This window comes from Dermacentor variabilis, chromosome 6, assembly GCF_050947875.1.
Source record: "Dermacentor variabilis isolate Ectoservices chromosome 6, ASM5094787v1, whole genome shotgun sequence".
Taxonomy (NCBI): domain Eukaryota; kingdom Metazoa; phylum Arthropoda; class Arachnida; order Ixodida; family Ixodidae; genus Dermacentor; species Dermacentor variabilis.
In genome coordinates this window covers 184,384,576-184,401,175 of record NC_134573.1, presented here as the reverse complement: position 1 = coordinate 184,401,175, position 16,600 = coordinate 184,384,576, and the positions used below count along the sequence as shown (strand labels likewise).

Here is a 16,600-nt window from a genome sequence, read left to right as displayed (position 1 = left end):
ACTTACAATGAGTGTACGTTCCCCTGGGACACTACATATTAACTAAGCTATGCATGCTAAAAATGGCGATCCTGCAAACGCACCTTAAAGATTCCTGCACTATAATACTCGCATATATTGCAGCGTTAAGATGCCCAAATGTACTAGTCTAAAAGATAATTGTTTTTACGAAAGAAGTTAGCTCTTGCTCTTCAAGAAGGACAGATAGGTGGGCTAGTTTGTAAGGCATTATTAGAAAAACTTAGAGCGCTATAAACACACAGGACGTAGAGAAGCAACACACCAGACATACACCACCAGAACGCGTGCTGTATGTGTTCCTTTGCTACGTCCTGTGTTAATAGCGCTCTAAGTTTTTCTAATTCGTTCTTACTCTTTTACTAAACGGAACATTCCTTTCGCAGCAAATCAACGGCCCTTACAACAACTACGAGGTGGCGATGACAAATTTTGAGATGCTTATCAACAACAAGAGCTTTCTACTGACATTCATTGACACTCTAGAAAACCAGAACACTTTCAGCATCAGGGACAAGTAAGTGTTGCTGTGTGATTTTTGCAGGCTTTGTCGTTGTTTGATAATCACTGGAAAAGGCACTTATATTTCAGAAAACCAAATTTTGACGTCTCCTAATTATTTTCAGAGTGAACGTAGCATCGCTGCTCATGATCATTTTGCTCGACAAAATGGAATACGCCACAGAGTGAGTAAACACAAGTAGTAATGTCCATGTATAGGTATTGTAGACATACAACCAAGTTCAACATGCTTTACTTCATTGACTCAAGTCTAATGATAGGGACTTTGGTAGGTCTGAATTAGGTGTTTTGTCCTAATACACATACAATTCCTCTTGCAGCATATTGCGAGAGCTCTTAATCCGGCTTGTGGAAAAGTACGTTGGCACAAAGCATCCTCAACTAATGCTCAGAAGGTGAGTGAACTAATAAACTGTAGTAATTTGCCCTTTCATCAGGCATACTGGAAAATGCGCTCACGTACATGAAGGTGCAGATACGTTTATGTTCGCAGCGATGAAACGAACGTGATAAACGAATAACAACGTGCATTTTATACATCGCTACGCCAAGCGTGCGCCTCGCAGTATGTTCTAAAAGGCGCCTCTTCTTTTTTCTTCTTTCAGGACTGAATCAGTCGTCGAAAAGATGCTAACAAACTGGATGGCGCTGTGCATGTATGGTTACATAAAGGTACGAAAGCAAAATAACACAGTGGAGTTAGGCCTATATATTTATAAAGCGAAATATATACCTCTCTGTGTGTGGATATGGGGCATGCGAAGCGGCGCATTTTTTGTTACATGTGCCATTTTAATGCAATCTTATAATCCTGAATACGATGAATAATTTTTGTCTTCTGTATACCAACAGAACATTGACTTTAAAAGGCTTATGCCACCACTGACATATTGAAACACGTGCAACTTCAAGAAAAACACGTTCTTTGACCAGAACAAGTTTCTTCTGGCAGAGGAGAACGGGATGCACACGGGCAGACACGTTGGCATTCATATCGGCTTTCTGAGGCAGGCAAATGAAGATGTTCGTGTGTACATAACAAATAATATTGTTTCTTGAAAGATTCCTATTCCCGACCACAAAATGATCCAAAAAAATTAAATACGAACCAATTGCTGCCGAACAGTTTTTAAGGTTGTTGGGATAAAACGCGATGCGAGATGACCACCTAACGTCTTTCTTGTGCTTGCTGCAGGAACACGCGGGAAGGTCACTATTCCTCCTGTTTAGCGCGATCAAGCATCAAGTGGAGAAAGGCCCCGTGGACGCAGTGACACACGATGCTCGTTATTCACTCTCCGAAGAGCGGCTGCTCCGAGAGCAAATCGAGTACTCCACAGTGGTGAGTTACGTCTATTAACGGCAAGACTTTAGTGACCCTAATCGGACAGTTGTATGAAAGGAGTTTAGCGAGTGAAGTCTTTTATTGCATTTCCTGACAAATCCTGCGCACGGACTACGTACATTGGCCTATGCGCGGAAGCAATCAAGAGAATTTTTTGATTGTCCGATTTATATATAAACTGAACTAGTGACTTGGCGCAATAAAAACCACAGAGACAAGAAAGGTGGACAAAGACAAACGCTACTCACAACTGCTTAATGGAAGGATAGAAAGACCTCATGTCTTGGAATTTTGGAAAGTCACCCTTATTGCTTTAAAGCAGTGAAAAATCATGAACATACCTAAAAACCTTTAAGACCTGCCTCTAATAAGGGTGATTTTACATCCCCTGTTTTCATTTTAGGCGCTTTTACCGACCAAGGCCAAAGGCTCGTTTTTACGCATGAACTTCCTAAGTTACTTGTTATGTAAGTTCTACTAGTTCGCGCTAAGTTACTAGTTCAATTATGGAAACCCAACTAGCCCAACAATCAACCCTTTTATTATATATAAATGACTGCCATTCAAAAACCGATTACTTCAAGAATAAAATGCCAATATCCTTTATTTAAATACTGCGCTACTGTGGACTAAACACTATATTTTTCGGTACAATGAACCAGGAAATTCATGTTCTGCTGAATAGCTTTTCCGTCTAGCAGAAAAACGTGATATATGAGTGTATTTTAGAGGGCAGAATGAAAAATCTGAGCACACTTTAGCACTAATGAGTTATGAACACGAAGACATTAATGTTCAATTTAACACCGCTGAGCACTCCTTCGAGTAATGAACTCCACGCGTGAAGCGAGCGCACTGGGACTTTTTGACAAACGCCTCCTCGATAAGACAAGGCTGCTGCACTTCGATCCGTGACGTCGCGCTACCTTGCCCGACTGCCATAATAGCTAATGGGGACGCTGCCGAGTAAACTGCGGAGATTTTGTCGTCACCGCTCTCGTTGCACCAGGCTTGGCAATGGAAATTTTGGTCCAAGTAACATGATGTCATAAAGCAGCACGCGCAGGCCTGCTATCTAGGTGGCGCTGGTTTAGCCAAGTGGGCAAGACACTCAGCCTCTGAGCGTGGGGTCGTAGGTTCGATAGTCGCTTCCCTAGCGTTTTCACCTTCGAATTTATTATTTCTCGTACATTAATTTCCTGATAGAAATTACCGACGCCAAGCTAGAACACCAGCAAGAGCTTGCGCAGGCAAGGAAGGCAAGGATAACACAGGCCTCCGAGAGCGAGGGTGACGTAGCGTCGCGGTGATGCCCTCTCCCCTCAGGCGATGCCTGGCACGCCAGCCAGCGCAGCAGCAGCTGTCACCTTTCACCCGCTCTGCCCCGTCGAGGCGAGCACTTCACGTGACGTCGCAGCCAATGGGAATTTAGGTGCCATTTTTCGGCTACAGACGCCGGCTTTCTCGCTGAATGGACCATTTGATGCTTTTGCCTCAAAATATGAACGTTTTCCCTGCGAATGGAAACATTAGTTCACAGGCGACTGTCCGAAGCGTGCAGCTTTTCCAGTGCCGTCGTACGCGCACGGTCTGCTTTTCTTTGTTGTGTGACAGGTCGTGTGATCCATTCTGAGCGAGATAGTTACTGCGTCCGCGACAGGGATATTCGTTCACCGTGAGAAAGTACTCCTCTTCTCTATATCACTGCGCTCTAAAGCCGTTCTTTGGGGTTCATGACGTTTTCTAAATGAGCACTAAATGCTGCATTAGGTGCATTAGAAAGTACGCTGCTGCGCCAGCAAGATGACCACTCTTACCGCGAGAGAAGGCTTGGTGAACCGGAAAAGATGCAGCACCAGCAAACTCCCACATGTTGCTGCAACAGCTCGCCACCACTTCACTGACAATGTCAACTCGGCTCTGTCAGCCAATGAGGAGTACATTGCAGTTTTAAGGAATCATAGACTCTGCCTAGAAATTTTCTAGAGACCTTCCTCCAAAAGAACGGCCCAAATGACAGAAATACCTTGACAACCATGACGTTACACTGACGATATGGTACTGCGGCCTGGGCGTCCAATCCAAGACGGGAAGATTGGCCTTTATTTTCTCCAGTAAAAATGAATAATTTGTCACAAAATGAATAAAAATAACGTGTTGAGAGAATACTACTTCACCCCTAAGATTGAGTTCATGTTGGTCGGGATAGATATAGCGTCTGGAACGCAAGTTGCATGACCGTGCCAATAGCGCAGGAAATGAGAGCTGCAACTATGTTTACAAGTTAACGCACCAGATCTCTATTAGGTTACACAGTAAAGCATGCAGTGTTTGTCAAAGGATATTTAAGTCTTGAAAAACGAAGAGTTTTCTCCTAAAGCATTATCAGCTTCCGCACAGTTTGGTAATGCTGTCCGTGAAATGCTACATTGGTGTGTTGACCTCATGCTCTATACACAGGCTGCAATTGAGATTACACAGAAAATTGTGATTTTACGCGCATTCCTCACCTCATAGTCGTTTGACACCGATTGTGCAAAAGTTCGCAACGTTTGTGCAGGGTGGGGTCTCCGTTTACACTAGAAAGTCCGCAGAAAGTGTGAGTCTTCGACAAGCAATCCTTCTTGGTGTCTTCATTAAGGTCATTCAGGTCGTGCAAGAGGACCAGGATGAAAAAGTCTTTTGTCGTGTCAACGACTGCGACACAATCAGCCAAGTGAAGGCCAAAGTATTGGACGCCCTCTACAAGAACACTCCATGCTCAATGCGGCCGCTGATATCGGAGGTTGACCTCGGTGAGTGAGCGACACTAGCCTTTGATAAGGAATAGCTCCGACAAGAGCAATTTAATGGAAGAGCAGTATATTAAGTCAGATAGCGATGCACTGGATAAGAAACTCGATGAGGGAACTATTCGGTGCTGCGTAACTAACAAACAAATGTGAAGCTGAAAAAAATTCTTAATATATGAGAAAAAACAATTTAACCACCTTCAAAAAAAAAAACGCGAATTTTGCTTTCGTTGCCACACTGCAGGGTTAGCTCAATCTTGTAGTCCTGGGCCAAATTGCGATTTCTGGGGCATTCAATGTAGCTAATCAGATACCTTTGAGGCCAAATGCAGTACTATTTACGGCTTTTATTATTATTGTCATACTTACGTTGACTGAATACAAGGGTAACATTTTTAATCTAGGAAAAGAAAATATTTTTTATTGATTGCTTTTGGCACTCCGACAAAAACTTTGCTTACAAACTTGACTGTTGGCAAAAAACGACTCAGCCATGCTATTGCATACAGAATGGCGGCACGGAAGAGGCGGTCACCTGATTCTTCAAGACGAGGACCTCACTACAAAGACGGTCAGCGGATGTCAGAAACTCAACACGTTGGCTCACTACGGCATACATGATTCAGCCATCATGAGCCTTGTCAACAAGAAAAGGCGCTACTGCAAGAACGGTGAGCGTGTTGCCGATAAAACGCTTGTAGCTACGTTCAATTTCCTTTCACCCTTACGTTAAGCAGCATTTGCCTCGGATGGTAGAATTCACTCCATACCCGGCGCTGACGTCTCAATCGCATTCGATTACGATCCCATAACGTCAATCGGTCATCACATCTTACCGGTTATAACTATCGTAACTTAGCCCAGAACAGTGGACTCAAAGAAACCTAAAAAACGACGAGGGCGCACCGATCCCTTCACGCAATGCACTTTCACATTTCAGATAAACACGACGACGTGAAAATTCACTGCGTGACTGGGCACCAGTAAATCCTCCAGCAGCAGTTACTCAAAAGAAAAACATTAAAGGCAGCGCTTGTGTATCCCACAGTTCGCATTTCATAAGCGCCTAATGGCGCCTGCAAGAGACGTGGCTGTTTGATCCCGCTCTGGCCCGCTGAATTCAACATATAAATTTAGCTGTTTGCCTTTCCGCCAGTCTTCGATCATACAATGCACTTAATTCTATTACTCTGATACCGCGCCCTGCAGTGATTAGCCTTATTTTCTTCTCTCAATGCCTCGGTGCACACACAAAGCTCTCTGCACTGTCTTGTTGAGATCAGTAACCACCGACCATGTCGACAGCCTTTGTCTCTCGCCTCCTCGCCCCCCTTGTTTTAGTGCTGGCCGTTCGTTGCTGCGCGGTGCGATAAGTATGCCGAGGCACGCACGTAGTCGAAGCTTGCCCGTACAAAAGCCACACAGTGTTATGGATGCTAGACCGTGCCTAAGCTGTATGAAGGGCCACGTTGGCAAGGAACCTGCGTAGCTCGAATTCTTTGGTTCCCTATACACCGGTGCTTTGACTAAATTAACGTCAACAGAAATTTTCTTGTTAAATTACATAGCAGTACACAGACAAATAATACACGCCGTATCAACCCCCTAACTACTTAATGATACTATACAACAACTACTACTACTGTTACGACTACTACCACTAGTAATAATAATAATAATAATAATAATAAAACCACAATAACTCCTATTTTATTTCCAGAGTAGGGCGCAGGCCACGATGTTGGTACTTTGAGTCAATCAGGGCGTAGCCACCGAGTAAACGAACAAGGGATGAGAATATGGCGATTTTTATGGCGTCCGGAATAGGCTCCCCCCATCTACCCATAGGACAAAGGCTTCTGCTAACAATCTCAAGACATCCTTGTCTTCCGCCATCAGACAACATACTACGACTGCGAATTCCCTAATTTCTTCACACAACCCAATTTCCTGCCATCATCGGATGCAGTTAGATTTTCTTGGCACCCATTCTTTTCTTCCGATAATAGTAAGCTATACTCCAGCTATACGCCGAAGTCATACAATGGTCACGGCAGATAACAGCAGAAGCAAAATACAAGAATGAGTGGGACCGGAGGAAACTAAACCTTGTACTATGTACTATGTACCTCGTACCTAAAGTAAGAGGATTGCCTGTTGTGTAAAGCGGCGTCGCCGATGTGCTAAGTAGAGCAGTCGGTCACGATCAAGTGTTTACTGTCGAAAGTTCCGATCAATGGGCGCTGGCTGATTCTCAACGGCCATGACGTGCATATAGTGCCGTGAATTCGGCCTCGGATAATTAGACGGCTGCTGTAGCTTCCACAACGCTGCTTGGCCTTAGTGAGAGAGAATACAGCGACACCCTGCCGCAACACTGCATCCGTGCTCGTGTTAAGTGCCTCGATTCTCGGCCTAACTAATTAATTACCTTTTCGAAAGTTGTCGCTGCTGTTCATATTAAAGTCAAAATCACGAAAGAAATGAGATCCCGCGCCTGTATACGCATAGCTTTAGTCGATAGGAGAAGCCAAGCTCACAAGTGCGGCGTGTGGCGTACTAAACGAGACGTTCAGCAAGAAAAACAGTGTACTTCACCACGAGAGACAAAGAAAATTAGAAGAGAGGAAGTACAGGACAGCAATACTAGGCCCAGTTTAAGCAGTAGAACCTGATACTTTGCCGTTACGACAAAAGTTATTCTCGTGACTCGAGCCAGGTTGTTGGAATCGGGCTTACGGAGTGGAGTTGTGTAACGTGAAGGTTCGGTGTGTAACACAGCAATTTCCCAAGGATATATCAGAGGCCTGTTGTAGGAACGGTCGATTTTGTTGTTCAAGTCTATCTTCACGAAAGCCGCTGTTATTACGACATTAAGTGCTTCTTTTCTTTCTTTGCGGCGATGAGGGTGGAAACAAGAGGTTGCGTTGCAAAGTCATATTTCATGGAAACGAAGTTTCAGTGCCAGTCGTGTATTCAAAGTGTTCTAACTAAAGCTGTTATAATCGTGCCACCATAAGTTCACATGGACTTACGTTTATTCTGTACATTTTAAGACTATACCATGCCGGAAATTAGAACAAGCTAACTACAGCACAATGGGAAATAGGTTATCTTTCTGAAACCACGAGCGCTTCATGGCTACGTGTCTCACCGCTTCCTATACTGGTAACGTTTTAAATGACGTCCAGGCTACCACCTGCTGTCCCATTTTTGCACTCTTTCTTTGCTGTGATAAGTCAACAAGCAAGTGCCACTTGCACCTTGCCCAGCCGACATACATTATGATTGTGACCATTTCAATCTTGCTACACAATAGTTAGCTGAAAGCGTCATAATATAAAGCTTTCATGCCTATTTTGACTGCAACTTTTCCTACCTTGATTTAGGAGCTAAATTGTCAGAATTTTATTTGAATGCAAAGGTACGGCGACATATGGACCAATCAGCACACTACCAGCACGCAACAACAATTACGAGGGTCACTACGGCAGCACCGCGAAGTACTGGCACTTGGTCAAGCCCCTCGATGATCGCCATGAGTCGCAGCAGGACCAGCGGCACAAATCTATCCCGGAAATATTCCTCACCAGGCTGCTGTCCACAAAGGTATTTGAATATGGTGATGCAATATATTGCAACTGTTGCATCATTGACTCATTATTAGGATTTAAAACACCCCTTTTATCGTTTATTTTCTTCCTACTGAACACGTTCTCTTACAGGGTGAGAAGCGGTAAGCTGAACCTTCATGACGCGTTGGTCAATTGACCTGCCCTGATCCATTTTAATACCTATGTCCCTCCTGGTGAACACGAGACGCGCATCAACAATTTGCGTTAACAAAAGGGAAGACTGAAGTGTTGGATACGTTAAGGACGCAAATTCTCCTTAAAAGGGGAGCAACGCTGACGAAATGAGAGTATTTAGGAAATAACATACAAAAGTGTCAGAACATTAAGCTTGCTACTACATGACAGTGCATTACAGAGAAGCAAAGCAGACGTCGTCACCGCGCATGAAAAGCGACGCCTGGGAAGATTTGCAGCAAAATTAACAGTCATTGGATGGAAGTAATGATTGCATATCGCCACAGCACGGCAGCTACCTCTTGTTATACATTCTACGTCCTATACAATGCCGAATAATAATGAACAAGAAAACTGTGCACATGCTTCTCCCTAACGCCGTGCATTAACCACGTATAACAGTCGCGCATAAGGTAACAGATCAACACACACAGAAAAATGAGCCTGAGTACTTACATCAAAGTGAGGAAGACATTTTATAACTATACCCTTACAGCTCCTCTATCTTTAGCTTTGATGAGCTGTAGCAAAAACAGAAAAGTGTTCTCGTTAACTTCTACGAAAGAGACCCTTTCGATAGATTTCATAAAGCCAAGTCTCTTTACACCTAATGAGTCGCATCTTGTTAGGCGTAGTTATGCGCTTGTAGCATGTAGTTTGCATTTTCAAAAGTGTCTACATGTGAAGTCCAGGGGAAACTGTCTCGCTGCGTTTATTATCCATGCGTATTGAATATTATCGTGATTTCACCAGAGCGACGAGCATCGTGCCTCAAAGAATGACATTGCGTATTTGTACTATTTATCATATGCCATCCATACCATTTCGCTTACGACACAGACTTTTTCCTTCAAGATAAAGTTATTGCTCTCTACTTACCGTGGTATTCGTGGTTTCTAAAAGGGTATGGAGGTAACGAGTATTAAACCTACGATAAGGTATTTAATACCGGCGCCCTATAATACACAATGTACAACCTATATAATACAAAAGGTAAACGTGACTTGACATGTAAATTGTACATATATGGGCATTGTAAACTGTTCCTAACATCTCAGAGATGCTAATCGCACCTTTCTTTTGCCTAAGTAGTGCATAAAGCAAAGCAAGCACATAGAAGGAATCAATTTTACGGAAACCCGTGAAACATCTTGCGCAGGGAACCATACAAAAGTTTGTCGACGACTTCCTGCACAACATCTTAACCGTCAACGAGGCACTGCCTTGTGCCGTCAAATGGCTCTTCGACCTCTTGGACACAACTGCGTCCACATACGGCATAGTCGACGCGGAGGTGTGCCATGCCTGGAAGAGCAACAGGTTGGCGTCTGAATGGCATTTAGTATAATAAAAGCTTGCAGATTCTACTCATATACGTATACAAACCACAGGCAGAAGTGTGGAATTTCCCTGAATCACTTTTCACTTACTCCATGCTCGAAATTTCACGCAATAGGAAAAAGTAGCATTTTGGAAAGGTCAAACTTCATCTATAAGATCCATTACAAAAGCACCCATTTTATTTATTTGTTGTGCAATCAATGACATTTTTCAAGTGCTTTAATGGCCAGGGTAGAAAGTGGCAGGGGCTGTTACAACAAAAGCTCGGCGCAATAGCGTACAACTCTCGTATTCGCTCTAGTGTGGTCACATTGACCTGCTTTAAAACAGATAAGTGTATTTTTAAAGGTATTACCTTATTCTGCGGCAACCTTTTTTAAAGTCGCGTAGTAAATTATGCAAGCTCTAATCGCAGTAACGTGGGAAGTGCTGTCGTGGGGGCGGGCAATCGTCTCCTAAGGATAACTTGTGAACTTCACGTTTCAGTTACCTTGAAGTTTTTGATTTGTGTAACATTGATAGTCATTTTGCATCGTAATTAACAATCCAAGAACAGACCACTACAGAAACCAACTATATTTTTTTTTAGGTGTAAGAAGTTTCAATTAAATTTTTTCAACGACTTAAAAACAAAGGTTACGGCACTAATCAGACGAGGGTGAAGTGAGACACAAACGACATATACAGGCGCCAACTTCCAACTGTTCATTGACCAGAGACTAATGAATAAACAGTTGGAAGTTGGCGCCCGTATATGTTGTTTGTGTCTCACTTCGCCCTCGTCTGCTTGGCGCCATAACCTTTGTTTTTAAGTCATGTACCAACTAGCTCAGAAACAAGTTTTATTGTTCAACGAGGTTTTCATATCAAAGTGTTGCGTCCCTTCATATGGCTTTAAACAAAAATATGACAGCTGGGTTTTAGCTGTAACTTGCTTCTACAGTTCAAGTACACATGCATTGTCCGATTTGTACATCTTAAGATTGGTAGTGCAAATTGTTGTTAATTTTCTCTGCTGTTACCACGTTTTCTGTTTTTCAGCTTGCCTCTGCGATTCTGGGTCAATCTAGTCAAGAACCCCGACTTCATTTTTGACATTGAGAAGACGCCAATTTTAGATGCTTGCCTTTCCGTAATTGCACAGACATTCATGGACGCCTGCTCAACAACAGAGCATAGACTTGGAAAGGTACCGGATGTCTATTTTTGACTGTGTTCATTCGAAATACGGACTATACTTATTAAAGATATTTAGATTTTTGTTCTGGAAATACGCGAATAAATGTCCAATGTATATATGTGAGGCCGTGCAAGACGACCCAAATTGCCGATCAAAGATTATGAATGTAAAATGTTTTAACCCAGATAAACGTAGTGTATCCAGCGCAAGAAAAGCACCGCATATTTGAATGTATGCGTAAGTTGGGGTCACACACGCATTTCTCTCTGTGTTGCCTACCTTGGTCTTGAATTATCGCGTCATTCGCGATGTTGTTACAGTAAAAGGCGATAATGGCATTATGCGCCGACAACTCGGCCACGTCACAAGTAACATTTTATTCTACCAATGCGCCTATTTTTAAAGAAACTTTTTACGCTGAAGACTCAGTGGCATTTACTTTGAAATACAATACAGACGTGTAATGTGTCGGGTCTGTCGTGCTGCAGGATTCTCCATCCAACAAATTATTATTCGCAAGAGATATTCCAAGTTACCGAAGACTTGTGTGCAAGTTCTACCAGGATGTCGCGGCGTTGCCTCCAGTTTCCGACCAGGATATGCGATCTGCTATGCATGCGTTGTCTGTGGTAAGGGCTCATATCTCCCTGTAGTCCGCCCGCGCATTGCATGTGAGTGGCGGTAAACGTGTTTACTCATAACTTGCTTTTCTTTCGTACACAGGCGCATGCAGGGGAAGTTGATGTCCTGAATGCCTTGAAAGAATTGTATATTTATGTTACAAAATACTCCGAGCAGGTAAGTCGTGAAGGAGATTTTTGATTCGGTAGGAGAGAGACAGACAGCGAAAGTGTAAACAGATTATATTTAACACATGCACTAAGCAACGCGCAGTTTGCCTACCGTCTGACACTCATGTCACCCACACCCGCGTGTACGGCATTCAACTGGGCAATGTCCAGTAAACTCTCTTCATTTCTTTCTCTCTATATATCTGACACCTTTGTACTGCGTCACTTTCCAAAGAAGGCAATAATGTGTCTGACTTGAAAGAGTTTCGCTCTTCTGGTAAACTGCCAATCTCGATTATGTCGGTCACGAACACACATAAACACAAGATGTCTGCGCCTGTTTATCTGTGCTCTGTCGCAGTTTGCGTGAAAAGCACAAGGAAATCAGAGAACGAAATCACGTCCTCTTCAGCAAAATCGCCTCGTCTTCAGGGTGATATGAGGTTTTATTTTAATCAAGTTTCATGACGACTCTTGTGTCTTTGTAATGGCTGTTTTGGCTGTTGGAAGCCGTTAGGTTGGCTTGCGATTGCAACGTGTGGCATCTGGTGCAGGTTTTCTTAAAGCAAAATCGCATTCGGTGTCAAAATTTCAGAAGCATAAAATAGTAGCTCCCGATGGTCTTCGTCAAGTAGTACTCCACGGATCGAACATCCGTATTATTTTTCTCGCCCTAATATTCGGCTTGCATAGTTCGTGGTAACGTGGGGGAAGTTGAGCTCGAACTTACTACAAAGAGAAAACACATTCAGCTGCAAAAAAAAAAAAAGAAAGCTAGAGCAGAAACTCTGTGTTATCAAAGACCTTCTTTAAGTTTCGTCTTCACAGTGTCCGGAAATTGCACGTTGTCATTCTCCGGCCTTTTAGCTAACATTAGCCCTACTGTGTCCTATGACAAGTTGTATTGTCATCCGCGCCAACGGAGATATACTGAATGACTTCAGGTGTAGGTCGGAAAGGCGAATTTATTGAGAAACTGAAAAGTCGACATGTGGTTTCTAGCCATGATTGGCCTCCGCCACTAGTACCTTTCATTATGAGCAAGATTGGCAATTATGTCGCGTCTGTTGGCAACATTATCACCATGCGCCAGAGTATAGGCTTCCGGAAGGAGTCGCAGCACCTTGGATAGCCATTAACCAACAGCGACCTGCGACTTCGTTAATTTGCTGCTAAAACGCGCTTGATTCCCCAAATAGACATTGGAGGAACAAGTGCAGAGGTTGGATGCATGTGCTTGCTGCTACTCCCTATCTCCATGGATGCTAATGTGCTATTAGTAATTAGATCACTCATAAAGGAATGCTTATTAACATAAAAAAATTAAAAAGAAAAGTACGTCTTCAAGCTACTTGAGTCGTCTCAGCACACTTCTTAAATTGCGAAATATTTTTTCTGGAATTTTTCAAGCCGACGTGGTCAGCGCGGACTGATCTCCCTTTCATCGATTCTTCATTGAATCTACAGAAATGTCTAAACATGTAAAGTAAGGTGCTTTGCTCACATGGTTTAGCCCAGTATTATTACATGTATTTTACAAGTTTTTGCATTTCTCCCGTAATATTGCAAGTAAATGCCCTAAATATAACGAATGGTATACTATTCTAGAAAAAAACTTCCGACACAGATTGATGTTCTAAATTATTTGGTACACAACCTTTCTTCAACTTGAAAGTCTACCATACTAGAAAAATGTTGTTGCCTGTTATTTGTATGCTACCAATCAATCCCGTGTGCACTCAACTGATTGCGGTGGCAGCTGCTGCGGTAAGCTGACATTCCATCGGCGCCACATGTGGTGCTTGTATGATGAACGTAACATTTAGGTCATTAATTTGCAGCAACACAAATTTTATGTGAACCATGAAACCATTGTGGCCATATGTTATGTTAGTTCCATGCGCAAAATATGGAATACTGCACCGTACACGGTGTACACCTACGTCAACGCGTATAACACCGGTTATTCACTCTTTTGTGAAAACCCTAAACTCGTGAGAACCTGAATTTCTCGTACCATGTTTTGTGGTCGAAAACCGCCACGCTGTTATTTTCCCACAGCCGGTGCCACGAGGTAAATTTGATTGTGTTTTGTTCTGTTTACTTCTCTCAGATACTGGAGGCCCTCGAAGATGACGAGGCGTGCCAGGAGCTCCAGCTGGCCCAACGACTAGAGACTGTGGCGTGCACATTAAGCGCTGAGCGAACTTTGCCGTGCTAGAACTTGTCCTTGACGAGCAGTGTGGTGACCTGTAGCAATGCGTAAGGGGCCGCGCACATCCCGAGGCACACAAAAGATGGTCTCCTAGGTCTCGGGGCCCCCTGGGGCGCTCGAAGCAGCACGCACCGGACACCAACGGTGAAGCCATGTGATCAACCGCCATTTGTACAGAAGCCAGCGCGGCGGCACGGCAGCGCGGTTCTCATTGTGGTGCTTGCAGCGTTGACTTCGCTTCCTGCGGCATGGTGGATTTGCGAACGCTGTGGGAGTTCCTTTTCCTGTTCTTCTACCGAGGACAGCCTGCGCCGCGATGGCGCATAGCAGTGTTTGTGCCTATGTGTGAGTGTTTTCTTTTCCAGAGAACCCACATTCGTGCCTGAGTGTGCGCTTACGTGCTGGTATAGATTAAGCTGGCGTGTCTCTGACCGGTTCAGAGCATGTAGCCTATTCCACCGATTGTGCGCCGCACAAGGAGGCAGGGTGTTTTGTATATTCCAAGGCGCGCGTATTTGTGTTACGTGCGGTTTAGGAAAGCAAGCGACTCGAAGTTAGTTGGGATGGGGCTTACACCGAAAGGAGAAATACGAGTACTTCGGCTTTTGAGTCTGTACCTGGGTAGCAGTCTTGAATAATGAAAACCGGAAGTCATGTACAAATTTTGTTTTTGTTTTCAGTATACAGAAATGTGTATTCTTCTCAAGTATGTTTCTGAGGCCACAAGATACTCCTTTGTTACGATACCTCTACGCAAAGACAAGAGACAAAAAAAAGGAAGTGCACAACAGAAGCGCTCCTTACGAATACTCCTTTTTAGCGCAGGATAAGAAATGTATTGATGTCAAGAGCCGGAATTCCTGCACAATAATGCCACATCCACACACTATCCGTGGTGAAAAAAGTAACTGTTGGAGTCCCAAATGATATTTCGGAAAGCTGTCCAGTACTAATGACAGCAGTCATTATACTAGGCCTTATTCCATTTCAATGTAAATATTACTATCGTTTTCATTGCAGAAAATAAATTATGTGCAAGGTATAAAAATGACGGGCACCTCTGAGAGAAGTCGAGAATTCAAGAGAAGCATGAGCGTTTTGCTGTTGCAACGTCGTAACTTTTTCGTATTTACACAAATGTATCGATATTGTACGAAAGTGTCGAGTCAAACTAATGTCAGGATGACACTTTGGGCCGCAAAGCGACGTGCGCCACAGGAGCGCCTCATATTTATGGAATCACGTGGCGAAAATCAGGGATGTTGGCATAATGCTTAAGACGAAAAGAAAAGTGAACGCACTTCATTACAAACGCACGATGCAGAACTTTTGCCTTCGTGATGTTCAGCGTCATGCGCGAAACAGGCATGCTGTTCGTGCGGTGAGCGCTCCATTGCCAGAAACAGGGTCCTAAATGTTTTATTTGTGCATGTCCTATGCACCTGTAATTTAACACACGGTCCAACTGCCTTGTCAGTATTTGCAGTCGTGACCGTCTGAAATGTAGCCTTGAAGAGGCGAAGCGCTGTGCATGACTAAGTCGTAGTGTTCTATCATTCTTTATCATAGGGAGAGTGCTTTGTCTTCTCACAGCCACCTTCGTCACATATGGCAATGTCGGCGAAGATAGTTTTAATTTCGATGCTATTTTTTTACGAAAAAGAAGATACTAAAGTACATTTAGCGCAATCCTTTGTAAAGTATGTTGTGAATAAAGAAAGTGACAGCTTTAGGCACTACTTCAAATATTAGAGTGTTCGTCCTTTATTTATTCTCTCTGAAGACCACGTGGAAATGTTGCGATGTGAAGCAATTTGTTTTTACGTGATTCGAACTCATTCGATTTGAGGGTATACAAATTCTACGGAAAAGCTATAGTGTAGGAAGCTTTAAAGGTTCTACAGATAATACATGCGTCATTTTGTTTAATTAATATGCTGGGCTGCTGAAGATTCGGCCGCCTTTGCGAGTCCTTCGCTGCGGACAACCTTAAAATGCCACTGCAGTGGTACACAGCGCTAACAGTGGTTTCTGACTCTGTGAACAACCGCCAATGAGTCATGTACGTTCCACACAGGCACCTAGGCACTCGCCGCATTGGCCATGTTGCCGAATTACGTTATGGTGCTGACCTCAAAGTCACGGGTCTGATCTCCGGCCGCGGCGGCCGCACACCAACGCAGAAAAAGAGAGAGAGAATAAACTTTATACAAAAGAGCCCACTACTGTAGGTAGCTCCTCCACTCTGCAGTGGGTGGTCCCCTCAGTCCAGGAGTCCAGCTGCCTTAGCTGCCCTTATCTCTCAGTTGACCAGGTTGAGCTGGTCCGTCGAGTTGGAGCTGGACAGAACTCGCTGCCTCCCATTGCCGTGTGGTTGGGTGTGCTATGGGTGCGAGCAGTGGTGTGCTTGCGCAAGCCTATACCACGTAGTACAGCGTTGCCCATTGATCGCAGTGTGGACATTTATAGGGATACAGCACAGGGTATATGGAGTGGTAGATATTCAAGTGTAGATGCCAATGGAGACGTGATGTCAAAACACACGCGTGCCGAGATATGAATGTATCACAAAGAACCACTGACTGTT

General features: G+C 43.7%; 1 protein-coding gene across 1 annotated transcript in view; it reads left to right on the top strand.

Moving 5' to 3' along the window:
* Window positions 1-15,769, top strand: part of LOC142585938 (plexin-B-like) — a 547,589-nt gene extending 531,820 nt beyond the window's left edge. Inside the window, exons 28-40 of the mRNA XM_075697062.1 lie at window positions 405-535; window positions 645-704; window positions 861-935; window positions 1,146-1,212; window positions 1,736-1,882; window positions 4,527-4,680; window positions 5,187-5,348; window positions 8,102-8,286; window positions 9,646-9,806; window positions 10,869-11,016; window positions 11,496-11,636; window positions 11,731-11,805; window positions 13,912-15,769. Of these exons, the coding sequence (XP_075553177.1) occupies window positions 405-535; window positions 645-704; window positions 861-935; window positions 1,146-1,212; window positions 1,736-1,882; window positions 4,527-4,680; window positions 5,187-5,348; window positions 8,102-8,286; window positions 9,646-9,806; window positions 10,869-11,016; window positions 11,496-11,636; window positions 11,731-11,805; window positions 13,912-14,019 (1,614 nt within the window). The 3' untranslated portion in view covers window positions 14,020-15,769. The remainder of the gene's footprint in view (window positions 1-404; window positions 536-644; window positions 705-860; window positions 936-1,145; window positions 1,213-1,735; window positions 1,883-4,526; window positions 4,681-5,186; window positions 5,349-8,101; window positions 8,287-9,645; window positions 9,807-10,868; window positions 11,017-11,495; window positions 11,637-11,730; window positions 11,806-13,911) is intronic.
* The last annotated feature ends 831 nt before the right edge of the window (window positions 15,770-16,600 follow it).